This window comes from Hippocampus comes, unplaced genomic scaffold (assembly GCF_001891065.2).
Source record: "Hippocampus comes isolate QL1 unplaced genomic scaffold, H_comes_QL1_v1.1 scaffold55, whole genome shotgun sequence".
NCBI classification, from domain to species: domain Eukaryota; kingdom Metazoa; phylum Chordata; class Actinopteri; order Syngnathiformes; family Syngnathidae; genus Hippocampus; species Hippocampus comes.
Window position 1 is genome coordinate 553,611 of NW_017806170.1, and position 26,753 is coordinate 580,363.

General features: G+C 47.3%; 2 protein-coding genes and 1 long non-coding RNA gene across 6 annotated transcripts in view; 2 read left to right on the forward strand and 1 right to left on the reverse strand.

Annotated features, from left to right (window-relative positions):
• Positions 1-16,422, forward strand: part of pou2f2b (POU class 2 homeobox 2b) — an 87,845-nt gene extending 71,423 nt beyond the window's left edge. For 2 of the 3 annotated variants that reach the window (XM_019896151.1, XM_019896152.1), the window contains exons 2-16: positions 2,777-2,842; positions 3,808-3,842; positions 4,584-4,640; positions 5,536-5,655; positions 6,026-6,373; positions 6,804-6,909; positions 6,972-7,063; positions 7,532-7,675; positions 7,763-7,904; positions 8,006-8,154; positions 9,014-9,208; positions 9,553-9,758; positions 10,345-10,413; positions 11,078-11,151; positions 13,915-16,422. In XM_019896151.1, the coding sequence (XP_019751710.1) occupies positions 2,777-2,842; positions 3,808-3,842; positions 4,584-4,640; positions 5,536-5,655; positions 6,026-6,373; positions 6,804-6,909; positions 6,972-7,063; positions 7,532-7,675; positions 7,763-7,904; positions 8,006-8,154; positions 9,014-9,208; positions 9,553-9,758; positions 10,345-10,413; positions 11,078-11,151; positions 13,915-14,231 (2,120 nt within the window). In that variant the 3' untranslated portion in view covers positions 14,232-16,422. The remainder of the gene's footprint in view (positions 1-2,776; positions 2,843-3,807; positions 3,843-4,583; positions 4,641-5,535; positions 5,656-6,025; positions 6,374-6,803; positions 6,910-6,971; positions 7,064-7,531; positions 7,676-7,762; positions 7,905-8,005; positions 8,155-9,013; positions 9,209-9,552; positions 9,759-10,344; positions 10,414-11,077; positions 11,152-13,914) is intronic. The other variant, XM_019896153.1, reaches the window with a different exon arrangement.
• A 1,327-nt stretch (positions 16,423-17,749) lies between these two features.
• Positions 17,750-20,285, forward strand: LOC109531680 (uncharacterized). The gene is made up of 2 exons (XR_002171222.1): positions 17,750-19,731; positions 19,769-20,285. It is a non-coding gene; the product is annotated as an uncharacterized LOC109531680 (long non-coding RNA).
• Positions 20,286-21,873: 1,588 nt separating this feature from the next.
• Positions 21,874-26,753, reverse strand: part of erfl3 (Ets2 repressor factor like 3) — a 58,377-nt gene continuing 53,497 nt past the window's right edge. The window contains exons 1-3 of one of the 2 annotated variants that reach the window (XM_019896115.1): positions 26,040-26,207; positions 24,756-25,900; positions 21,874-24,394 (exon numbers count right to left, since the gene is read on the reverse strand). In XM_019896115.1, coding sequence (XP_019751674.1) covers positions 23,738-24,394; positions 24,756-25,900; positions 26,040-26,178 — 1,941 coding nt within the window. In that variant the 5' untranslated portion in view covers positions 26,179-26,207 and the 3' untranslated portion in view covers positions 21,874-23,737. Of the gene's footprint in view, positions 24,395-24,755; positions 25,901-26,039; positions 26,208-26,753 lie in introns of those variants that run through there. The other variant, XM_019896116.1, reaches the window with a different exon arrangement.

The following is a 26,753-nucleotide window of genomic DNA, read 5'->3' on the forward strand; positions in this document are numbered from 1 at the left end:
ATTGTTCAGTTGCATTTATGTATTTAATGCACTTAACAACCCTTTTCGTCATAACATTGCCCCGATCGTCGGTTGGGGAGCAATTGCTGTATAAAGCACTCCCTATTTAATAATGAAAATAATAATAATCATAAAAAAGGGCAATTAAGTAGATAGTAATATGAAACAGTCAATGGTCCTTGACCAAGTTTAGTTTCATGCTTGTTTGATTTTTATTTTATTTTTTTAGTCCTCCAAAGGCCATGCGAACAAGACGAAAGTATGATTCAACAAATGTTGTTTTCTTCGTTCAATTTTTGAAACATTTGAGAAAAATGAACCAATGTGACTGAAACCTTTTCTTTTGCATGAAATATACACTGGTGTCTTGAGATGCTAGTGACCCAGATTAGGTTTTTTGAGTTCTGAGCACTGCATTGTGACAGTGAACTCGGCTCGCTTAATGTCAAATAGTCAACAATTGTTCAAAAAAAAAAAAAAAAGAAAAAAGAGAGGCTTCAAGTTTCTATTTCCACGCTCAGTTGAAGTGTAGTGTCAAATTAAACATAAAGTAATGAGATTTACATGTTTCTTTCAGAGCAACACAAAGCTTAGCCTTTAGTGTGCGATCTTAACGCCAACGCCAACACGTAATGGGTAATTTATGGACCTTTTCAGGAACTGATATTTGAACTCAAACAAGGCAACTTAGACATTCAGTATAACAGCACTCAGTGATTTAGTCTTTGTCCTTTGCGAGGAGCTGAGATGTCACACATCACCAAATGTTCGTTGTTTCCATTCATTTCCATCGTTGACTTGAAACTGGAGTGGTTTGAGTCACAAATGTGGTCACGGGACAAATTCAACTCGTATCTTAAGGGCACCACTGTGCAGCGTTTTTCATTGGAAGGAAAGCTTTGCTCTCATAAACAACTCCAAAGTTTTTTTTTTTCCCTAGCCACCAGAAAGACTGCATAGGAGGACAAATAAACCAAAGTCAAATGGAATAAATTAATCGTATTGTGTCTACTGACAGAGGAGCATCGGTAAAATAATCCCTTTTAGTGTATAGATTTTATTTATTTATTTATTTATTTTAATAATTGAATTTCTCCTCACTGTGGTCATAAGTTTCTTGAAGAGCTTCGGCCAGAGGAAATTATTTAGAATTTAGTGTGTGCATTGCATCATATAAACATGACACCGGATTATACAGCACAAAATGTTGCACAGAACTGCTGAGATGCACTCGATAGGAGCATATCCTCCGCTGGGTCATCAGCGGGCCAAATGAGCACTCTTTTCGAAGTGTTTCCTTGAAAATGACGTAAAAAGGCGGCACTATTATCTGCTTGTGCGTGTGGGGTGTTTGAACATGCTAATGTTACCAGTAAGTAACACACGCTACTAATCTTATAATGGGGAAGTAACGTGGGGAAGTGAGAGGACGCCAAAGCATCTTGATGTACTGTTCCTCCGCACACCATTCAGCCGTTACGTTAGCCGCTAACCTCTTCGTGTCATCTGGGAATCGATATTGGCCGGGACTTCTGTCCACCGTGCAAGCTTGCCAGCAAAAAGACATGATGGCCTTTTTATTACCCGGAAAGAAGAACACACAACCCCCCACGCCCCGCACCAGGAGTCTACTTGTGCCAATTGTGCTTTCAAGTTTGTTTTTTTTCTCCTCTGTTGCCACAACCCAAATGATGTCAAAATAAGAAGCTGTGTTGTACAAAATTGGGACATGACGAGTGAATGAATTCACGAAAGCTTTCGCAGTGTCGGCAATCTTTTAAGTAACTTCAAAAGTAATCTGATTTATGACTCACTGACTTGCAGTGTGTTCATGCCACACACATTTTGCAGAGTTGTCTTCGTGAAGGCTTAAAAGACTGCAAGTCAAACTTTTTCGGAAGCTAACAACTCTAATTGAAGTCGATCAATTTTTTCATATTAATTCATGCTTCATTTGCTGAAATTGTGACCTATGGCTAACTTACTCCGCAAGACTAAAATGTACGTGTGTGTGTGTATATATATATATATGATATTTTTATTGCAATATAAATTAATTAATTTATATTGCTTGTCTGTGTTAAAAAAAATACAGAGGAAGAGTATCTTAAAAATAATCGCATATTCAATTTCAATCACAAAAAGTATAGAGTGGAAAGAGGAGAGTGGGGGGTGAGTTTATTATGCAGGTGGCATGTTATAATTAGTTAGTCGTTGGGCAGATTTGCATGTTTTCACAAAAGGGAAGTGGCTGTGTGTGTGTGTGTGTGTGTGTGTGTGTGTGTGTGTGTGCGTGTGCGTGTGCGTGTGCGTGTGTGTGTGTGTGTTTGCGCACGAAAGGAGGGGGGGCTCTCGAACTGCATTGCGACTTCATCTTGCGGTTTATTGGCAAGGAAAAAAAAAATGAAGCAAAATCCTTAAATAGCACAAAAATGTGAACAGTTTCAACCATGAATCCACGAGGACCCGCAATGAATGACACACACACAAGACCTGTCACGGATCCAAAAAGTGCTCCCACGCAAATTGTCTCGCGTTAAATTTAGCCCCAGCCTACTCTCTTTAATTGGAAAGTATGAATGAATGAAAGCAAGTGGGCCCCGGTGCACTTGATGTGAGAGATTCACCCACCTTCCGTGTACAGTGTGTGTGGGGGGGCGTCACTGTGGTCTGACAGCACTCCCACCCTGTACCTCAAGGCTCCTCTCTTTCCTGTTGTCGTCATCAAAACGCTGTGCGCGGCCCAGATTTGAAAACATGCATTTGTGTGCTGCAGAAATCAGGATGCCAAGGCCAGCTGAACTTGAGAAACTTGGAGCTGACTCGCCGCTGGACAGCACAGGTGATGACGACGACGACCACAACTCTGCTCACACTCTCAACTTCAGTACAAGTATATGCAAACTAGCAGTACAGCTTTCGCAGTACTAAAAGGACAACTACGTGTTATTGGTGAGACAAAACTACTGGTGGATGTTTTGGTGCTCGTAATCGGATCCAAGATCCAACTCGTGCATGACACGAGCCTGAAAATGAGGTTTGCGGCACAATTTGGAATATTGTAAAGCAAGTGGTTAGTCTTCAAGTACTACTATCATGACCAACATTCAAATGCCGTCGCCTCGTTCAAGCCACTGCAACATTATAGGCAGTTTGAACATTACGCCGAATTTGAATTTAGGGATTTAAAAATTATTCTGAACGATGTTAAAATAAAAATATTCGAAAATATTAAATGCAAAACTGTGTTGTGCTGAAGTTAAATACGACTGAACGGTATTTTTTAAATGTCATGTAATGGATTAAAAAAAAAAAAGTTGTTCCTATACCATAAATGTTTGAGCCTTTAGTTCAGTGATTCTTTTGTGTATCGCTAGTGGTCCTCATACTACCTTTGTCAACAGCTGTTAGTGGAAATTGAGTTATTAACCAAAAAAAAAAAAGGCTGCTTTTGCTCACTCCTTTTCCCCACTTTTTTTCCTGCTCAGTGATCTTCACAATTGCTAGACATTGACTGGCCATGAGTATAAAACCCAATTTTGTCTTTATTTTGCTGCCCGTTTTTCTCCAATTCACATGATCAAATCTTCGAGCATCCAATTTGAATGATCACAATTTCAACCATGTTTGGATTCTTTTCAGTCATGTCAGTTTACTTGCATGTCAGTGCATCATTGTGTATAAAGTACACTCGGGAGGTTTCCCCCCCCCCCCCTTCCTTTTTATTCCACCACCGTTGAGGAAACTGCACTCAGTGTGTTGTAGCTATTGTTTGTCCTCATTGCTTGCTTTTGTCTTTCCATGCAGAATCCGAGCGCAATGGATCCGAATCTAATCACCAGGTACGTCATCACAGCTCCCGTCCCAGTTTCGAGAGCGCTTGTCCAAATGAGGGTCGCTATTGGCTGAGCTGGAGCCTACCCAGCTGACTTTTGGTGCGAGAGGCCGATGACAGCCTGGAATGCTTGCCAGTCAATATCAGGGCACACATAGACAACCATCTGTGCACCCATTGGTGGCTTTCAGGCTAGCCGAAGCTAACGACATGAGGCTAACCTTGATTCATGCTCTTTTATCCAGTGTGCGCCGGTCGCCTTCGTTTTTTTGCCTCATCACAACATCCTTTTTCAGCCGGGCTGCTTCAGACACCAAACCTTCTCAGTCCAAATCCAAAAGTGCACTTTTGGATTTGCATTGACGGTATGTAGTGGTCTGACAGAGATACCCCTGGGCCACCATTAGATGTGAAAGTCAGTGGTTATTTCTATTAAGTGGCAACCAGTCCAGAGCATACCTACCCTCTTGCCTAAAGTCAGCTGAAAGCAGCTCCAGCCCACAGGTGTCCCAAATGAGGAGAAGTGTTGTCGAAAAAGGACGGCCGTTTGCGGCGATGCAATATGGATTTGAATCCCCACTGTCGTAAACGCGGTGTCCCAAAATGGGTTAAATCCTGACATCGCCGGTAAAACATTTGAGTCCGAGCGAAATGATTGTCGCATTTCTTTTTGTGTGTGCTCTCCTTGGAAATGAAAAATCAGTTCTTCAATCAGTCCTTCGGTTCTGTCCTTTTTCTCTTCATCAAGGCTCAGTCAATGAAGGTCAATCCTTTTTCCCTTTCACCGAGCCTGAGCGGCGGCAAGGTAAGTGGCTTTTGTGACTCTGCCTGCGTGCGCGTCTTCGTGTTTGCTCGTCTTTTGTGTCTTAACGTGGCGCAGAAAATTGCTTGACGGCAAGCGGCAGAGTTCTGACTTGCTGCTTTTGTGTTCCTGCCTTAAGTAAACAAGCACGCCAGTATGGCGGTATCCCCCACACCCTTCATTTCCCAGAATGCCTAAATAAAGCCAACATTTGCATATGCCGTGGAAGAAATGCAAACGAGTGGGCGGGAAGAGTCTCGTCTTTTCTAGTTGAGACATGATCCATCCTGGACGGTATATTCATCGCTTTGTGCAAGTGAAAAGAACAACACGAATAGCGTTTTTTGTGTGTGTGTGTGTGTGTGTGTGTGTGTGTGTGTCCTCCAAAATTCTCTCGAGACATGTCACTTGTACACATCTCTCTCTTGGTGCATGCTGGGTTGACATGGAAAAAAATTATGAAAATAGGTTTCAAAAATGTTCTCTCCACCCCCAAAAAAGTCTTAAGGGGGATAGGGTGCACTGTAATATTCTGTATGTCTTGAAGTATTATACTCCCCCGTCATGGCCAATTGAATTGTCAAGATGCCCATATGGTTGACATTTTTTTTTGTTTGTTTACTATCTATTAAATTATGTAAGTAGTGAAGAGTGCTATTTTTTAAATTTTAAATGTTCGAAAGCTTTTTAAAAATTTTTGGTGTGCTGGAAGCGATGACTAGAACAGATGACGTCAGTGTTTTGAATTCATACACTAAGCCTTGTAGTGTAATTGTTTTTGGCGTGCAGTGCTATCTTGACTTCATGATGGCCCCCCCCCACCCCCACACACACATGAGCAAGGCAGCAGGTTGCCTGTTAACGTTTCCCGTTGCTTTCTTTCCTTTGTTCCTTTTAGAATAAGATGGAAGAGTGTGGCGAACCATCCCCGGCACTGGCTCCCTCTCACGGGCCCACCCCCTCCCAGACGGCACTGCAACACACACAACTCATGCTGACCGGGTCCCAGCTTGCGGGGGTGAGACCTCACGCACACACGCAAGCAGGTTGCGTTCAGAATCATGCACTTCGGCAAGGCAGGTTTGTTTGTATCGCACGTTTCATGCACAAGACAATTTAAAGTGCTTTACCGAAACCACTAAAAGCATGATAGAAAGAGAAACAAAATATAATACAAACGTAGCGGTTTGTATATAGTGAACGATATGAATTTGTTGACTGAAATGAACAACATTACAAAATGGTAACCTCACTATAGAGTGGCTAAGAGGTGAGTCCGAACACAGCCATCCATCCACTCGCGCCCTTCTCTCTTGCGCTCACTCTTTGCTTTTGCTTTGGCCCGCGACTTCTGAACACTTGCTCTCTCGCTACGGCGCCGCTTGCAGCTCACGGCTCTGTTGCCGGCGCAGCAGCAGCTCCTGTTGCAGCAGGCCCAGGCTCAGCTGCTGGCCGCCGCCGTGCAGCAGTCCAGCGCCGCGCATGCCGCTCATGCTGCCCACGCCGCCGCCCAGGCCACGCAGCAAGCTCAGGCAGCGGCCGCCGCGGCAGCCAATCAGCAGGCCCACAAGCGGCAGCAGCAGGCGCAGCAGCAGCAGCAGCAGCAGCAGCAGGCAGGACAAACAGGCCAGCAGGGTCAGGGACAGAGCACACAGGAACACACTGCCCAAAGCGTCCCTGCCCCACCTCCTCCACCCCAGCTTGCCCTCTCTCAGCCAATCCAGCTCACCGCCCAGGTACTGGCAGCCAATCGGGAGCCGTCGAATGCCTCCTGAGCAAGTCTTGACAACAGTGGTTCTCAAACTGGGTTCCGCCAGCCGTAACTTGCTGAGCCCCCAAAAGTAGTCATTGGTATCGAGGAAGTATGTTGGAAGTGATGCATCTTTGTGACGTGGGAGGAGCCTGGTCAAGCTCGGGTTGTACAGTAGCTTCCCCAGAAAAAGATAAAGGTGAAGAGGTGATTTTGTAAAATATTGCACAAGTTAGTTCTCTTTGACCGGCGTTCAGAATCTGAGATGAAAGTTTGAGTACCCCTGTTTCATAATTCCTTTTTTCACCTGGCATGCCCTTTCCCCCACCCCCGCCTCCTTCTGCCTCCACCCGCACTTCTGCTGCTGTCTTATTGTTTGACGTGGTCTTGGTGTGCTGTGGTCTGGTCTTCATTAGGACATCCAGCAGTTGCTGCAGCTCCAGCAGCTGGTGTTGGTGCCCGGCCACTCGCTGCCGTCACCTGCGCAGTTCCTCCTCCCGCAAGCGCAGCAGAGCCAGCAAGGTAGCGTGACCTTTTATTCCGAAAGGATCCCATCGTTTACTTGACGTCATTATTGATTTCAGGACTCCTATCGACACCAAATCTTATTCCGCTACCTCAACCAAACCAAGGGAGCCTACTGTCTGCTCAGAGTAGAATGGGACTGCAAGCACAGGTAGGAAGAATTCACGTTGCGATCGCTCTCATTTAAACAAGGAACCACATTTGGTTTCTTTCTGTGAAATTCTGTGTGCAATGTCATTATGGTTGGCTCAGATAAATTGAGGCAGGCGCTATTTGACTGCCACCAAGTCAAGTAGCTCAACTTGCTCAAAAAAAAAAAAAAAAAAGGAAAAACAGAAGTTCAGAACATTCATAGAGCTCCTTCCATCCATACGAAAATTTTTGGGGCATAAAATATCATAACAGAACTATAAAAATAGCTGAAAAAATGTTTCTCTCTTCTGCTTTCACAAAGAAATGGTCTTGAATTGGGCAGCATGATCGATGACTGTTGAGGCTGCGACCTTAATGCATATGAAGCACCACAGAAAATGGATGCATGACTCGAAGACATGAAAAGAATATTTGCAAACGTCAGATGCGTTGCAGTCGAGTTTCTAATGGCGCTTTCCCATTTCAGCGAGACAAGAGCATGGAGGTGAGCGGAGGCCTGACCTCGGTACCCCCCGTGCCCTCTCACCCCGAGGAGCCCAGCGATCTGGAGGAGCTGGAGCAGTTCGCCCGCACTTTCAAACAGAGACGCATCAAACTGGGCTTCACTCAGGTAAGTCGTCCTGTCCAACCTTGTCGTCCTCCTCGCGTCTGCCGGGTGGTTTCTTGCGGCGAGTCAATCTAGCGGCCATCCCCGCAGGGAGACGTCGGCCTGGCCATGGGGAAGCTGTACGGCAACGACTTCAGCCAGACCACCATCTCCCGCTTCGAGGCCCTCAACCTGAGCTTTAAGAACATGTGCAAGCTGAAACCGCTGCTGGAGAAGTGGCTCAACGACGCAGGTTCCACCCTCGTCCTTCTTTGTTTGGCCTACGTGACATGATGATGGTGATGCCAAGTGGGTCGATTGTGACCGTGTGTTGGTGACCGCCGCCCCTTCCAGAGACCATGTCCATCGACAGCACCCTTCCCAGCCCCAGCTCGCTGTCCTCGCCCTCGCTGGGCTTCGACGGCATGCCCGGCCGCCGCAGGAAGAAGAGAACCAGCATCGAGACCAATGTACGCGTTGCCCTGGAGCGTGCTTTCTTGACGGTAAGATGCGGGGCACCTTCTTCTTCTTCTTCTATTTTCTTCTATGTTGCAAAAAAAAACAATGTTTTTGTCACCAACTATTTTTAAAATGTTGTTATTGATTGAATTGTGTTGATTAAATCCCTCACATTAAAAGAAATCCAAAGTATTTTAAAATGTAATTCAGTGCTTTTACATTTTCTTTGCAATCATCAATTTCATGTTATGAGATAAGCATTTACACTTATGCCGATCCAAAATCTATCGATTAAAAAAGTAAATCAAATGCATTTTACTTTTGGAGTCAATGCTGAGACAGCTAAGGATGATCTAAAATATTTGTTGTATCTTGTCGAGTAGCATTTCACACCAATGCTAATTCAAAACAAAATTCGGTTTTTGACAACTTTAAAATATTTTTAGTAAACATTGTTTAAATGCTGAGAGAAGAGCATTGGAAGAAATATATATGAGATTTATGAACAAATAATTTTCTATATTTTTCACAATTTCACTTCTTCAAATGTAACTTGTTTTTGCCCTTGTGTGGATAAAGCAGTTCAGTTATTCATTAAATGCAGGAATCCTTTTTTTGTTGTTTTTTTTTTTTAATAAATAAGTATCCTGAATATCAATGTCACTTTTGCTATATCGAGTGGCCAATAAGAATGCGTTGATGTCACCTGATATGGATTTCCTAACAAGCTTGACATGTTGGGAGGTGCGCTAAAATGCTGCAGTGTGTTAGCCTTGAGCTTTTTCTGTTTGCATCACTCAGCATCGAATTTTTGATGAAAGACTGCACTTTCTTCTTAAGTGACAAAGTGAAGCGTAAACGTGCCGGTCGGCGTGGGCTGAATGAGCTGAGCTGTCGTTGCAGAACCAAAAGCCTACCTCAGAAGAGATCCTGCTGATCGCTGAACAGCTCAACATGGAGAAGGAGGTGATTCGCGTGTGGTTCTGCAACCGCCGGCAGAAGGAGAAGCGCATCAACCCCAGCAGCTCCACCCCTCCCCTGCCCAGCCAGCCCGCCAATGCCCCCGCCTGCGCACAACCCCACCTGCTACAGCCCGTGGTGCGTCAGCCCGCAACTTTGACATTTGACCTGCTCCATAAATGCCGTCTTCCCCCGCGATAGTGCCGCCCAGCTATCGCGCGGGCTATATATAGCTTAAATGTCACTGTTTATAGCCATCGTTTTTTTCCCCCCCAAACAAATTCTGTACAACTGGGGGAACTCAGACTTCATTGCTACTTCCACCCCTTTGCAGAATTTTTTTTTTTTCCCAAGGACCGGCTCACAATCATAATACTGACCAAACGCAGCTACGCTAGACAGCTATGTGTAGCCAATCCAAACAATCAACATGGGTTCCATTTATGTATGATCATCTCTCTTTTTTTTTTTGGCCCGAAAAGATGAGCAACCAGCTGTCCCAGGCCGTGACCAGTCTCAGTAGCACAGCGGCGACCACCATGTCCCCGATCTGCCCCTTGACCTCCAGCCTCACCTCTAGCTCCGCCCCCTCCCCAGTGACACCTCCTCCGGCTCCTCCCGCCGCTCCTCCGCGCAGCACAGCCAGCCCGGCCACACCCGGCCACAGCGCCCTCAATCTCAACGCCGGGTAAGATGCATGCCGAGAACACGCAGACTGCAACGCGGGCAATGGAGAAAGCGATGCAGACGCCGCCGAGTCATTTCGAAGCCAGCAAATATCGACAGTCACACAGTTATGCCGACCAAATACAGTATTTGTTTTTCCGACCTAAAAACACAAGATTAATAAATAATAAAGTTTCTCAAAATCTTTTTTTCTATTTTTCAGGGGAAATGCCTGTTAGCGGTACATCCTATTGATCTGCTCCTATTTATTTAAATTTTTATTGATTTATTTTAACCTCAACATGAACGCAAATAAATGCAGGCGTTAGATAAAGCTACACAGTTTTCCCCAGAGTCAAAATCAAGATTAAAACAATCATCTGTTCCAAGAAAAATGTTTTGTTTTTGTTTGTTTTTTTTTGTTTTGTTTTTTTTAAATAATGATCCTCTCTATTCTAAGTGCTTTGCGGCCATATGGTGGTGTGCCCACACCATTTCAAACTCTTTGCGGGGAGGGCGTCAGTCAGTTATTTACAGCTTTTCGGTCGGACTCGAGGCAGCGTCGTCTCAACAAGGCGTTCTGATCTTGTGCGCGCGTGTGTTCACAGCTTGTGGCGTGTGGGTAAAAAGAACGGTGAGGTGTCGAGCTACATCAGCGACTTCGCTGCAAACTTGAGGTAAGGACAACAAGCACGTCACACGTGCGTCACGGGCTCATAGCAAGGAGGCTGTTCTCGTGAGAATTTAAGAGGATTCTTGACAAATTCGTTGTACGAAAACAGATTTTTTTCAGGGGGGGTGGGGGGGGTTAATGCCCTGCACTTTGGCTGGAGTGTGTTGAGGTTTTTTACCTTCTGCAGTTTCCTTCGAAATTCTCATGAGAACACGCTGAACCGTGCAGCTTTGATGCAAAAAAAAAAAAAAAAAAAAAAAAATGCTCTTTGCTCCTTTTGGTTTCATTTTTACACATGACCAAACATCTACAAGTCTTTTTGCACCTGTTTGCTTGCATTTACAGTGAAACCTTCCCAAATCAAACCGCGTTTATTTTCCGGGACGCTCCTCAATTTGTTCACAATCCTAAGCGGAATTCTCCCCACTGGAAATTATGGAAATTGAACCTATCCATTTGGGGGTTGTATTGTATCATCATCATCTCGCCTTTTAACGTTAGCTTTGATAATGAGTTGATGGATGAAGCGTAAACGCTTGAGGTTTCACTGTATTAGATATCCTGCTATTCTTTTTTGAAGCTGCTAACCTTTCTTCTTAATCTTTTCTCTTCTGCCTGTACGTCTGCTTTGCACGTGTGCTGCTGCGTGTGTGCGTGTGACACACCAGGAACACTGTGATGGGTGTTAACACAGGGATGAACCAAGCCCTCCTCGGTAACAATCCCCTGGCCACTATTCAAGGTGTGTGTGTTTGCCGGACTAGAACTCCACTTCATTTCAAACATCATCAAATTTGCTCCGTTTTACCGAGGAATTTTTGGGCCACGAAAAGACATGTCTTCAAAAATATCTGTCCCCCAGCATTTGGTGGCGTGCGACAGCCCAATTCAGTGCTGTGCAAGCCCTCAAATATAAAAACACTTTCTAGAACATTAATGAACAAAAAAATATGAGGGCTGTCACAAACTCATCTTTTTGAAATCAGTTAAACAAACTATTTATGCAGCCTTGACTGTGACACATATATTTTTTCTTAAAATTAAAAAAAAATAAAATTCTTCCAAATATAAAAGCCTTTTGGATCGTAAGACTTTTTGCTCAGTGTATTTTTCTTTTCATTGCGGCCTCCCCATTGTACCATTTAAAGCACTGGTGGCCAACCCGCGGCTCACGAGCCGCATGCGGCTCTTTGGCTCGTTCAATGCGGCTCCGGGGCTTTCACACGACAATTTTCGAAAACGCCTCGGCGATGGCGCTGCCATTAAAACAACGGTGCTTAATACATAGAACGTACTACGTCAGCCTATCACCAATCCCGTTACTTGATTGACATAGAGGGCAACCAATCAGATGACTGAATCACCGCTCATGTGCAGACAACGGCACTAAGTGCTAAGCTAGTCTGCGAATTACCTCTGTTTTTAAGGCAGGGGTGTCCAATACGTCGATCGCAATCTCGACCAAGAGCCGTGATCGTGTGTGTGTGTGCGTGTGTGTGTGTGTGTGTGTGTGTGTGTGTGTGTGTGCGTGTGTGTGTGTGTGTGCGTGTGTGTGTGTTTGGCTCTTTGCAGTAACACAGTAAAAAATTGGCTCTTAGTCTCTGCCTGGTTGGCCATCCCTGATTTAAAGTCTTCTTCAAAGTAGACGTCAAAAATCCTTATCTGTCCAATTTTGCTCCAATGCCTTTTTTTTTAATCCCAAAAATAAGAGTTTTCTTCAAGACATGAAGAAAAAAAAACATCTTGGAAATCCCGTATGCAACTTTTTGTCTTGTAAGATGCCGACCCCCCACGCAAGTGTTATTGTTTCACTGTGGCCCCAATACTCCTCTGTCACATTTAGAATCAAACCACACCATCAAAATCCATCGTGTGTGAGTAGCCTCGTTATAACACGAATGTGCGTTTGTGTGTACATGTTTGCGTGCGCTCATCTTCCTCATGTCATTCTCTCCCTGCCTGCATCGTCTTCGTCACAAATGACTGACCTATTTATTCGCTACGACACGTGCCGCTCAGCGAGGAAACACACGTCGGGCCTCTGTTTTTGTTCGTGAGATGCCCGTGCGAACAGTGCAAAGGACATGTGATTGAGACAAACACAGCGTTGCCGCGGCAACGGCCCAATCGCACCTGTTGCCGCACGATGACTGACCTGATTGGTGACCACTTTGTGCCCTCCGTCAATCAAGGTGATGATAATAATAATGAAACAATTCAAGGTGCAAGCGGCGCTAAACAGAAGCGAAGCGGATGACTTCCCGTTCGATTCCACGCATGGCTCCTTGAGATTTTTCACATGTGCTAAAATATCAACCACAAATAAGGTGCTTTGGGTGCCTTCGGAAAAAAAGGCTCCAAGCACGCTGTTGCTCTCCCAATGTTTGGAAACTCCGAGCGTTGTTCAAGTGTGCCGTTCGGTTTTTCAGAGTGCAGCAAAAAAAAAGGAGCACTGGCGCACACTGGAAGTGCTCCAAGTCGGGACTTGGTGTTCATGTCACAGTGACTTTCCGAACGCACACTTTGTCTCACGCCACAGTGAAAATGCATTATTTGAGGGAGGTCTACTTTATCTTCACACGAAAAAGATCATTAGCAGTTAGAATTGACATCCATCCAGTGGTACTTCTAATTACGAAATTAATTGGGTCTGGAAGAAATTTCTTCAGGAGAAAATGTTGTAAGTAGAGACGCGTTTTCCATGTAAATGCCCTAATCCGTTCCAAGCCCGCCGAAAATTCAGACATAAATGTTTTCTAAAGCGTAAATATGCATCAAAATATGTAACAAATACATGTGGCAATTAGATTATTGCACAATAAATGAGTTGTGCATAATGTAAAAAAAAAAAAAAAAACAAAGAATAAAGAATAAAAATGATGATCATTTAACTTTTAACTGCGTCCTCATCGTTTTTTGCCCTATTTAGTTCATGTTCTCTCTCAGAAGTGGTTTTTGTCTGGCGTTTTGTCACAAACTGATCCAAGGACGTTTGCTTTTGTCAGCTGTTAACAATCCTTCGAAAATATCCAAGGCAAACATCAGCATAGTGAGCGATCGCCCGACTGGTGAACACTTTTTCTGGGTGAATTCACATTTACGCCTCATAGCCCGGGGGGGGGGGGGTCAAATGTCGAGGACGCTGCATAGACACAGCTCTATCTGTTTATCTATCTACACACACAGACACATTCGGTAGAGGTCCCTCTGAGCCAATGGGATGCCAGGATGAGGCTCAATGGCAGAGCAGCTAGAAGTATGTTGCGTTCAGGAAACGGAGCAGCGACTAGCACTCCATGCTGTATCTGTACCTTTCGTATCTTGCAATTTCTTTCGTATCAAGAGGCAATATTTTCCTCTTGAGGCATTTCGTAACTTGAAAATTTGGTATGAAGAGACGTTCGTCAGTAGAGGTACCACTGTACATGGATACATACGTCATTCCATATTCTATGCGCAATGGCGTATGTTCTTCTCACCCTTTTGCAATTTGTGTGTCCCTCAGCCCTGGCGGCCAGTGGTGGCCAGCTGCCCCTTTCCAGTCTTGAGGGCGGCGGCGGCAAGATGATGCTGGGGGCATCGGGCGGCCAGGGCGGTGGCCTGGCGTCCTCCCTTTTCCTCAACCACCCGGCCCTCCTCCACATGGGCCAGGGCCCGGGCGCCGGCCTGCTGAGCGCGGCCATGGCCAAGGCCTCGCGCCCTTCTCCATTCGCCCCCTCGGCCAGCAGCATCAGCCCCACCCTTTGCTCCCCCTCCCCCTGCTCCAGCCCCGCCTCCTCCTGCTCATCCAGCGAAATGGCACACAGCCCCAAGATGGAGTGACAGCGCTGGGCGGCCAATCAGAGAGGAGGAAGGAAGAAAGTGGGCCTCTCTGGCCTTTCACACCAAAGCTAGCTCTTCCTCTCCCTTGCGCTTTTCTTCTTTTTCTCCCGACGCCCTCCGTCCTTCCCTCCTGCGCTTTCCAATGCCAAAAACCCACAGAATGGAAGAGGAGAGAAGGAGGGAGGGAAAGAGGTGGGGAGAAGGGGGCGGGAAGGGGAAGACCGAAACCAAAAATCTTTTTTAGTTTGTTTCATCAGCATCAGCGTGGCACCTCAAGACTCTCTGAGCAAGAGAAGAAAAGCGGAGAGGCCTGCCATCCGGCGCCGAAACCAAAAATGACAAAAGAAGACCAAGGAGGATTTTTAAAATGTATTTATTTTGCGGGTCTGATGAGAAAAGCGGAGGAGGAGACGCTTGAAACCAAAAATAGACCTGAGGAGGAGGAGGAGGAACACACAATGACAAAAAAAAAAAAATGACAACCATACCAAAATCCCAAATACCAAAAAGTACGGAGAGAAAAGCTTTATTCCAAGGACATGTAAATAAATAGTCAAGCTATCCAGGACCAGGACTCCACTGCTACACGTGCATTGTCATCCATTTCATAAAGATGCTACAATTCGCTTCGCATTGCCTTTAGATGTAGCTCATCATCTTCATCATCATCATCATCATCATCCTCGTCATCTCACCTCCGGTAGCGCGCTCCAAACGTAAGACCGAGCAGCCTCTTGGATTGGAAGCCGCAATCGCTCAGCGCTGCCCTTTCGCCAATCAACCCGTGTCCATGTCGTCATCCATCGCAGCCATCCGTCCACACGTCCCACTGCCATTTAACGCTCAAAACGGAAACCAAAGCATTTTTTTCCAAGGCTTCGAGGTCTTCTCCAAGAGCCTCGTCCGAGACACTTTGACACCCTGACGATTTCGCGGCGGGATGGGAGTTCAAACCAGGACTCAGTACCCATCTCCCCCACCCCCGCCACAAACCGTCACTACCGGGGTCATCAGCGCAACTTTAAATCCCCACATGGAAAGTTTCCCGGTTGAATAACAAAACGGGATAGTTCAGTTGAACCACCTGTGGCGCAGGTTTGTCGAACGATTTTTGGGGTAAGTTGGTTGAACCACCCGAAAATGGGTCAGTTTTTGCCCACTGGAGGTCAGTTTTTGCCCACTGGACTGCTCACCAGGCTTAGGGTGGGACACACGGCTGTGACGTCACACCTTTTCTAAAAGGATACCAAAAATAAACCCAAACCAAAAAGAGACAAAAAAAAAGAGGACTTGAACGAAGCAAACCAAAAATCACCAACCAAAATGTGTGCGGAGGGAGGAGAGGTGGCTTTTGGGGCGGCGCCCTCAGTGTGTAGCACAGGCGGAGTGCCAAATATCTGCCAGGCGGGGGCCCCCTCCAGCCTCCCTCTCCGGCCCCGCGAATGGAAGCAAACGCGAACGACCTCACTGAACTAAGTTTCTTTTCAAAGAAATCCTTCGTTTTTGTCGGGTTGCTGTGATGCCGTTTTATTGTACTGTACCTTTTAGTGCTTATGACCACTGTTTTGAACAACCCGCTGGCTTACTACACAAAGCTTATTTTATTATTATTTTTTTTTTTTGTAGTTGTGCTAAAAAAAAAAGATCAGGTGGTTGGATAAAAAGGAAAAAAAATAGCTTCCAGAATTTTTTCCAAAACGCCAAAAACCAAACAAACCAAATACACATCAAGTGACGGTCTGGCCAAACGGAGCAGTTTAGTGTGTTTGGGCTGTTGTAGTGGGCACCAAGTATGAGACATTGTCGCCATGATGACTTTGCAGGCTCGCTGGCGCCCCCTACAGTCGCAGGCAGGCGTTTACCCAAAGATGACTTGGCTTCGACGCGGAGTTTGGCTCCTAAAAGGTAAATAAAGCCTTTTTATCCACGTGGACTCTTAGACGGAATGTATCTGTTAGTGCTTCTATAGAATTTTTGTAGTACCAAAAAAAAAAAAAAAAGATCTATGTTCTACTACTGCTTACTTATTGCCAATGTATTAAAAAAAAAGATACTTAAAAACATTGACTTGATTTTAGACCAAAACGTTTAACTATCTCTCTCTCTTATTTTTAAATTTAGACTTTGGATTGTACTATTTATTCAGGGTAGGGTTGAGTTTTGTTCCTTGCTATTTATTTAAATTATTTTGTTTTCATAATATTCTGGGATGGATGCGACGATTTTGTTAGCCCCTCCCCCCGATTTACTTCAAACCAAATAATCCCAACCAATGCAACGAGGAGTTTTCTCGTGACTTGGAAAATGCAGGCGGTACTCGGTTTACGGCAGTCCTGGCGCACGAGCTTTCCGAACGTTGCGCTTGGAACTCGTTTGCTGGGCGGTGTCGGAACACACGAGAATTTTGTGCTCAGTCACCACCGTACTTACCGTTTTTTCGTATGTTTTATATTGATGGCCTGGAAGTGTTTTTCATGTAAATATTCACTGTAATTATGACTACTCCATTCGCGTAAGTTCGTGATTGACTGTGGCGTATCATTTTGGGTTACGCCGTCGTAAACCGAGGACCCCCTGAAGATTTTTTTTTTTGTACAGTAACGTGTTTGTAAGCAGAGCAAAAAGTTGACTTTGACGTGTTGAAACATTTTTCTCCACAGAGAAACTATGAAAGCTTTACTGCTGTGTGACCAAAAAGACGCAAAACACAAAGGATGTTTTGTTTTTTTAATTGTGAATCAATTTCGTCCCGTAAACTTTTCCTTTGTTTCTTGATCTTCTGTTTGGGTTTTTTTTCTTCATCCAAGTGGTGGATGTAAAAGAGAGAGTTCATCATATACCTCATATTCTCTGATGATAAACCAAATAGATGAATGCTTTAAACAAACAAAAAACAAAAAAAAATGTGGTTGTGGGGGGATGACTCCAGGATGTTGTGCTGACGCAAGTTTGGGGTCTGACACATGTGCCTCTATCACACTGAGAGCTCTGAAAAAAATTAGCACAACACAACCATAACGGAGGCTGATTTTCATTTTGCGCTTTCACACGTGGCAGCTCCGTGGTCGAAGAAGCGATGATGTCATTGCCAACATCTGTTGCGAAGTCGGTGCGGTTTCACATCGCACGCCAAAAAAAAATCAGGCGGTGCTAAATTGCTTTGATTTTGGTCTTTACGATTGTTCTGAAAAGCCAATTTGCTGAAATTCGTGAAGTTCTGACCCCAGTCCCGCAGGTGGCAGTATTGCAAATTTTGTCGTAGGTCGTAGGTTCGATCCCACCTCCGGCCTTCCTGTGTGGAGTTTGCATGTTCTCCCCAGGCCAGCGTGGGTTCTCTCCGGGTACTCCGCTTTCCACCCACATTCCAAAAACATGCATGGCAGGCTGATTGAACACTCAAAATTGTCCCTTGTGTGAGTGTGAGCGCAGATGGTTGTTGGTCTCTTTGTGCCCTGCGATTAGCTGGCAACCGCTTCAGGGTGTCCTCCGCCTACTACTGCCTGAAGACGGCCGGGATAGGCTCCAGCTCCCCCCGCGACCCTTGTGAGGATAAAGCGGATCCAAAAATGGATGGATGGATAATGCGCTCGGCGTGAAAGGGGCTCGAGTGACCCACGCTCTCGTCAGCACACACAACCCCGTGCAACCCCGACAACCACTGCCCTTGGGAAAATCCTCAACCCCCTTGGAAAACCCTTGCTCTCCACGTTGAGCTTTGAAGGCCGCCCTCTCCTCTTACCCTGGACGCTTCCTTCCTGCGAAACCCGTCTGGCATCGACTTGCCAATCTGGCCCAAAAAGGGATCTGTTCACAACTTGAAGTGCTTCTCGGGGCTTCCAGAGCAGCTGCGCAGAATCAGGAAGCGGGCCCGGGGAACCAGGGAAGGGCGGCCGGAAGGCGGTCGCCAGGTGGCACGTCCCCCCGGTGAATCTCTGTTGGAGACCATCATATCTCTCTGTCCAGGCGGGGGTCGCCGCGGCGTGGAGGTGAAACTCAGGCTCCCGGGGCGGGGGTTGCCCCTCTTTAGCGAATGATACCAAAGTCTACGCCCCGCCCCCAGAGAATGCGGCGCTCCCGCTTCCTGACGTCCGCTCCACGCCGCTTCACCTCTGCCAGACTTTGGCAGCTTCATTCCTGAATGTGAACATTTCCTCTCTTCAACTGTTTGCCGCCGTTAGTGTAGAAAAGCACAAAACTGATTTTTATTTATTTTTTTTAAAACAACTTTGAATGTCGCTCATTTTTATTTTCAGGCTAGCTTTCGCACTTTGCTACTGTTCTTTAGTCTTATGTTAAGATCATGGTTTCTTTAAATTTTGAATCTTGGACTTTTGCTTTAAAAGGCTAAAGTAGGTGCTTTCAATATGATTAAAAGTGTTTCAGAAAAGGAATGAAACTGCTGGGAGGTGATATCAGCGAACTCGCATTCCGCTACGTTGCCCTCCGACTTCTGTCATCACTTTTCTTCTCTCTGTCCTTCTGTCTTCTTTCAATGCAACTTTCGTCCAAAGCTTTTTCTCGCAGCCACGCATTCCCAAAACAAGTCCCGCGTTTCAAAGAATCAAACCAAAGAGCTCAAACTTTCTTGATTCCGCTCTCAAATCATGTCACCTAGCGACCTGCCGCTCTTTTACAACCTCAGCTATCCAAAGGGAAATAATGAAGATAATGATGATGAAATGTATATTTTTGAGTATTTGTCATTGGGGGGGAAAAAATAATCTGAGTTAGGATTATCTTGACGACGATAATAATGAAGTTTCTCTTGGTATCTTTGTAGTTGTTCCGACCCTTCTTGAGTTCTTGTCCTTTTTCTGCCAAAGTATACCCCCACCTTCCCCCGCCCCCTTTGGCCCCGATGTTTACTCCCCACGGTATATTTGAGTGTGTGTTGGCGCGTTTGTTGAGGGGTTTCTCTGGGAGTGATCACTTGCCAACTTCCTCGTTCATGTAGCTTTATTTTCCCCTGTCAGTCTGCGGCGGATGTGTTTGAACGTATGGATGATATTATGCCCCTTGACTTCCTATTGTGACTTCCATCATGTGAGCCCCCCCCCCAAACCCTCGTAGTAGCGATTTTTTTTTTGTGTTTAACTCGAACCCCCCGCCCCCCAAAAAAAAAACAAAAACAAAGAATACTCTGCTTGTTCATTGTACAGTGTTGTTCATTTTAAGTCATTTTTGTAACTGAACGTGTTTCATTCATCCAAATAAAAACAGGAGACAAAAACTATACAGGTGCCCCTCCCCACTGCTTCTTCCGACAGCACCAAAGCCTGTAGGGACACAATTGCGCCGCCAGATGGCGCCAAAGGATTTATGAATGGCAGAAAGACAACGTGAGACCATGGGAGAAAATGGACTCGCATAGAATGGAGTGGAAATTTCAGGGGGACCGGAAGGTGTGTTCCCATCCCCGGTAAAATGTATTGAGTGGGACTCGAGAGAGAGAGAAAGGATTTATCGTCGACCGCGCGTCGGGAAAGAAATCCTGCCCCAAGTGTAGGGGATCGAGTATCTTGTGGTCTTGTTATCAGGTGAAAGGGAGGATCTAGCCAAAAGATCGGCAGGTGTATCGGTGCGGCATCTGCAATGAGGCGAACTATATCGGACCATCGTGGTGAAGAGGAAGCCGACCTTCCCTGCTCAAGTTACCGCCTCCGAGACCCGACCTCGGATGGATGATGTCGGAATCTTGATCTGGAAATACTCAAAGGGAAAATGTTTTCCTGCCCGTTCTCAAAAGTAGAGTCAAGCAGATAATTGCCATTGCAACTGAGCTGTCCCCAACTCCAAAGTCTATCGAACCAAAAAGTGTGTGAGACTCCAACTTCAAAAGTGAATCTCTTTGTTGACAAACAAGCGGGTAATTAAAACTCTTGCCTATTTGACGATTTAATATCACTACAACATACATTTGCATACAAGCGAGCCGAGCAGACACAAACACATGAGAGCGTTTGTTTTGGCTTTTAACGGTTTTTAATTAACCCTGATTACAGCGTAATTACAACTTTTGGGGAGGGAAGGGAGGAGCGGCTGGAGAAAAAAAAACCAACCCACAAGGAGGGGGGGGGATGATGATGTTACGTCATGGGATTAATTTATCTCAGCTCCTCTCCGGGTCAGGAGTGTTATGTAACAAGCTCGTAACATTTACACAAACAATAGTCCAAACAATCTGAGTTACCCCCCCCCCCCACGCCCCGCAAAATGACACAACCTCCCCCCAAGGTAAAAACTACAAGATTAAAAAAAGACTTTTCAGGATGGAAAAATAAAGATAAAATGGATAAGATCGGACTCATTTGAGTTCTAATACACCAGGTTAAGTCTCTCAAAAGGGTAAAAGAGGCCCGGCGGGGATTTGGATGTACATGACAGAAAAGGCGGTGGAATAATAAGTCATCATAATGCCAAGTGAGAGGACCTTAAGAACAATATTCACATCAGAAAAATAAACTTTTATCCTCTCGTTGAGAATCTTTGTGCTCCGTTTTGTAAGCGAGGGAAAGATGCTTTGGGGGAAAAAGTCAGCAATAAGGCAGTGGTTAGTGACAAGTACACGCAGGCGGGCGTGTGTGTGTGTGTGTGTGTGTGTGTGTGTGTGTGTGTGTGTGTGTGTGTGTGTGTGTGTGTGTGTGTGCTCTATGCGTGAGTGACATGCTCTCATCCAGACAAGAGTGAGGGGAATTTAATCACAGAGCTGCCTGGGGGTCTTATGGATCTGTCTGGTCCCGTGACACCAATAAGTGCCAATAGTGTGTGTGTGTGTGTGTGTGTGTGTGTGTGTGTGTGTGTGTGTGTGTGTGGGCATGCACACATAGGAGAAGAGAGGGCATTTGGGGGCATGAGTCAGATGCTTTCTTACAGTAATGATTAACCTTCTCAACACCTTGTTGGCTCTCCTTTCGCTCTGAGCTGCGCATGCGCGCGCGCACACACACACGCACGCACGCACAGGCACTCACGAGGTGATGCACAACCCTGGTGTTCAGGTGTGGCTGCGAAAATGACTGGTAAAGATAGAAACAAGATTAAGAGACCAGGAGTCACCCTTCGGACAATTTGTTCCTCTCTCTTTCGCTCACACACTTACGCGCACTCACTCGTGGGAAGAGGAGGGGGGGGGGTGACACTGCAGGGGCCGTGAACAGAAAACAGTGTACGGCGTGAAAAGGACTGTAAATAGCAACACGATTTAGGGTTTTACTCATAATCCCAATCTAATCATGAATTACCAAACTCTCACGTGTACATACTCATGAGAAAAGTAGCCATGAAGGGTTAAGGTTGATGTTGGAAAAACGACCAACCCCCCCCCCCCCAAAAAAGTTTCACGATTAACCATATTCCAATTTGCCCTCGCACACACCCACGACCACCCGCTCTTTTTTCCGCATACTTTGTCACACACTCAACTCTTTCAAACATTCACTTTCTCTCACACACGCCAACTCTCACTTGAATTTTTCTCCATATACTTTGTCATATACACTCAGCCTCTCACGCCCCCCATCATTCCTCGGATACGCTCTCTCAGTCACTCACTTTCTCAAACGCTCCCCAACAAACTTTCTTCTCATACTCTCATTCATTCACACACTCAAACTCTCCCTCACTCTCATTTTTTTTTTTTTTGGCCACAAAAGCTCACTTTCTCTCTCATTCACTGACTTTCATCCATTCACTTTCTCTCACACATTTGTACTCTCACTATACTCACTCACTCAGAAGGTGTCTGTCAAAGATCACAGCACTCTCACACACTCTCCGAGTTGATTCCGTAGTGCTGTCCGGGGATTATCGATAGGTGACATTCTTACAATTTTAATTTGAAATAAATTGTAAAATAAGTGTTAAAAAAAAAAGCCTGTGAGAGCATGTCAAAGTGTGTGTTTGCTGGCTGAGTTGACCTCATATATATTTTTGTATGTGTGTGTGTGTGTTGATTGTTAGAGGAGCTCAGGCTGGTGAAGTGTGTGTCAAGCAAAGTCGTTCTTGGTCGTCAACGTTAGGCTAGGGTGTGTGTGCGTGTGTGTGTGTGTGTGAGAAGCTTTTCTCCGAGAGCGGACCGTCGGCGGCAGCCAGGAGGTCAGGCGGGGCACAAGGGAGCTCTGGGAGGACGCCCGTTCTGTTTTTTTTTCCTTTCCAGACGGCAACTGGCTTCCCTGAGCAGGTTGAAGAGCCATGCGTCAGCACCCGACACCCTCCGGTTCTGAAAGAGCCCCCTTTGCCCGCCATTTTTCTCATCCTCCCGCCAAGCGAGGCGAGTAAATGCAGGCACTTGTCATGGTGGGGATGCGGTCGGGGGGGGGCGGCAAAGGGGAAACCCCTGAGGAGGAAAAGGAACAAGAGGCAGGAGTTGCGCTTCGGAGCGCGACTGGCCTTGGGGAAAAGTAACCGTCCGCGAGTCCGTCTGATTCCAGTGCACTCATGATCTGTTTCCACCCGGCGGTATCGTTCGGTTTTCTGTCGCGCTTGTCCTCATTCGAATGGCAGGTGAGCTTGTGCCTGTCCCTGATGACATCAGATGAGAGCAAGTGTACGCCCTGGAACGGTCGGCGGCCGATGACAGCGCACGTGTAGACAGATGTGCATTAACCACGAGGCCGCCGTGCAATCGAGCCCAATTCCAAGAAACATTGCTAACTTTACGGCGGTCAGCCGCTGGGGTACGAAGCGTAAGAGAAGGGATGGGTACCCAAGTCCGGACTTTTTTATTTTTTTGTCAACGGAACAAAGATAAACACGAATAAACGCACAATTATTGAGCTTTGTTCTTTGTGTCACTTTTTAACTTTGCAGTTAGAACTTTGCAATTTGTATTTTGTAATATTTCTACTATTTAGACTTTATTCCTGACAAAACATTAAATATTTCTTTTTATGCCATCCTCTGGCTCATTTTTTTTTTTTTTTATAATTCATTTTTGTCGTTTGTCAATGTTTTGAAAACATATAGATGTATTTTTTTCGATGCTAATGTGAATACTGGTGCAGCCTGAACTACCAGAGACAAATTCCTTGTTTGTTCGACATACTTGGCCAATAAAGATGATTCAGATTCTGGTAAACAAAGACAAAAGTACCCAAAATTGGTCCCGTTGCGTATTGGTATCAATACCTCGGTGCTGGGAATCGGAACCGATCCGTTTGAAATGTGACGGGTGCCCATCCCTTTTCCGGCGTGCAGTTCATGTCAGTATCGCCATCCCCCTGATGAGGGTCTTTTTAGCATCCTGCGGCGCGGCAAACGGAACCATACCGCTGGGTGGAAACGTGGCTTGACAGTCGGTGGACACGCACCGGCTGAAACAAAGGTCCCAAATAACGCGTCCCCAGAAGAATCCTGCGAGAGAACTTGTCGGTGGGGGGGGGGATCTGTCGGAGTAAGGCGAGTAAGAATTAAGGTGGTTGAGGTGACGGTTGGGCCGGGCGGGGCCGGGCGGAGAGGCTGCGGGGCTGACAGAGTTTCCATTGACACGCCTCCGGCGTCCGAGGCCATCAGCAGTCTTTGTTCTCCAGGGACAGCTGCGCCGTGGCGCGATGCAAGTCGGCGCTTGCCCGCCGATGCGCAGGCAAGGGCTGGCCTACGGAGCTCTGATAAGCGGACAGAAGCGGGCCGTCCGCTTCGCCGGGGCCGTCCTCCTCGATTTGCATCCGGCCGTTGCTCCGACGGAGGTCCCTCTGCTCCTGGGGTCGGACCTTCTTGTCGTCCGACTCCTCCTGCGAGGCCTCCATGCGCTGGTCTTCACTCCAGCGCCTCTTGAATCGCAGCTTGAGGGGGATGCACTTGGTCTGGGGCGGTGGCGGATGGCGAGGAGGGCTGGCGTCCGCCGGCTCGCCGGGCTCCGTCTTGAGGGCGGGCGGCCCGCGTTGCGAGCCGGTGGAGTAGCCGTGCGGTGAGGCCAAGAAGGGCAGGAGGCCGGGCGGAGGAGGGGCGGGGGCTTTGAACACATCCTCATCCAGGTCCTCGTCGGGGAGGGACGGGTGGGCAGCCGAGCCGTTGGAGAGGAGGTGCTGGTGGTGGTGCTGGTTTGGGGCTCCGGAGAGGCGATGCGCAAAGACCTCAAAGTCGACATCGCGCTCGTCGGGGTCTTCGTCACTGATGTCGGTTACCTCCACCTCTTCCTCCGACTCGATGTCGGAGATGGGCTCCACCTACGTTGGAGAAACAGGAAACAAAACATTCAAGGTTCTTAGCCACATGGAACACACACGGAGTCTCTCCATAAATGTTTGATCAGATTTGTCCTTCGAAAACAACAAGGTCACAAATGAGAGAGCCTGTAATTGACACACGCACGGCACATTTCAAGGGTAAAATAAGCCGTCTTTGGAATTATAAAAAAAGTGGTTTTGGTTTGTGGCATATCTTCACTTTACACAATCATTTTCTTTTTGATTTTTTTTGCTTTTTCCAGCAGGACTCAATCCCGGTCCGCCATGATTATTTATCGCTTATGGTATGTTTTCGAACAATAATTTTTAAAAAAACAAAAAACATACAAAGGCCTCTGACCTTTATTTTGGGAAGGCCCGCGCTGTTCAGGGACTGCGTGGAGGAGGAGGCAGAGATGAGGCCGGAGCCGCTGGCCGAGCTCAGGTCGCTGCCAAACGACAACGAGGAGCCCAGGCCGGACGTGGACGACATGGAGCCGGACCCCGAGGCGGAGGACAGCGAGCTCTGCCGGGCTTTGCCCTGCCCCTGCCCGTCTCTTTGCTTGCGGCCCAGCGGAGGCGGCTGCAGCTTGAACTTGAAGGGGGACACGTGCGGCGGCTCCTCGCCCAGGTGGAGCGTGTGGTGCAGCGGGTGGGAATGGGGGTGAGGGTGCGCCGAGTGAGGCTGGTGCTGATGATGGTGGTGGTGGTGGGCGGAGTGAGGGAGCGGGGCGTGGTGGTGCCGCTCACCTCCCCGTTCCCTCTCGGCTCGCTCGGCCGCTCCTCGGTCGCCGCCCGGGCCCGCCTTGTCGGCGGCGGGCCGGTGAGGCTGAGGGATGACGATGTTGGGGTACTGCAGGAAAGCCCGGGGGCTCAGCCCGTAGTTGTAGACCGACTGGGTATGGGCCTGCAGGTAGCGCTTCATGTCCTCGGGGTTGAAGGAGAAGTGGGAGCCCAGCATGGGCGAGAGCGTGGGCGAGGGAGTGTAAGCCAGGTGGGACGCGGGCGTCATGCTGAGAGCCGGAGACAGTGGCGGAGCCAGGAGGCCCGCTCCTCCCGGCCCGGGGAGGGGCGACACGGGGAAGGGCGACAAAGGCTCCGGGTGCATACGGTGCCCGGCGGGGCCGCGGGAGCCCGGGTGAGCGCCGGGGTTGCCGGCTCCTCCGTAGATGCGGAACAGAGACTCGTGAGACAAGCGGGGGTGGATGATGCTCCGAAAGCCGCCCCCTCCGCCTCCGGGCCCCCCTCCGCCGCCCGCGCTCCTCTCCGCCCTGTCCTCCCCGCCGCCCGTACCGCCGTCCTCAATCTCCGAATTGACGGAGGTGCCGTCACTGCAGTCGCTGACGGAGCCGCGGGCCACCCGGCGGGCCAACGAGCCGTACAGGCCTCCGGGGCTGCGCAGGTCCTCGTTCGGGGAGAGGACTTCGGAGGGCGTGGAGGGAGGGAAGCGGAAGTGGGTCCCTGCGCCGGAAGGGACCGGAGGGGCGCTCTGAGGGACGCCGTTTCCTGGAGACGACAGAGTCGAGGAGAGTGAGAAACAACGGAGCGTTCTCATCTAATCCAACATCAGCACGGCGTCATATTATGGGATTAGGAAGCACAGAAACGAGCGCGCGCACGCGGCGCACCGCTCGCCCACGCTTACCGGTGGAGCCCACGTCGATGAACGGGTAGTTGACCAACACCAGCTTGTTGAAGTTGAATTTGTAGGTGAACCGCTTGCCTTTGGTCTTGTGGAGGATTCTCTTGTTGTAGTAGTATCTGATGACAAAAACGGCAAACATGCGCAAGATTAGCCGCAGCGCAGATGTTATCTCGTTGTACGACGCGAGGGCAAAAATCAATATCGGGCAAGACATGATCATGTTTCGCTCAAGAATGAAATCCTCACTTGAAAACATTTTCTGGACTGACAATTAAGTAAGGTTCTGTTCTTAAAAGTTGGGCCACATGTTTTTATTGTCTTTATGGGCATATATTCTTTATCCTCTGACAGGCACGACTGATATTACAATGGCTTACAGAGGAGTGGCTGTCGTATGTCTGCATTGAAGTGAAGCAAATGTGTTTTGATGAAACTCTTCTCTCAAAGCACCACCGTAGAGGTCGATCCACCCTCGTCAAGGTGATTTTTAGAACTTTTGCTGGAGTCTTCAGGTACATATGTTACAAAAATTCAAATAATTCTTTTTTGAGCATGTCGCTGTGACTTTTGTTTACATTTCTTTTTCACTGTACAGTGATAAGAAAGATTGATTCCGTTTCATGTCCACCCAGCTGCTGGTGAAGCCTTTGTTAAAAGACGCAGATTACCGAGTGTTGCGTGACAGAGCGAACCCGCGGCGGGGTCAGGGAGGGG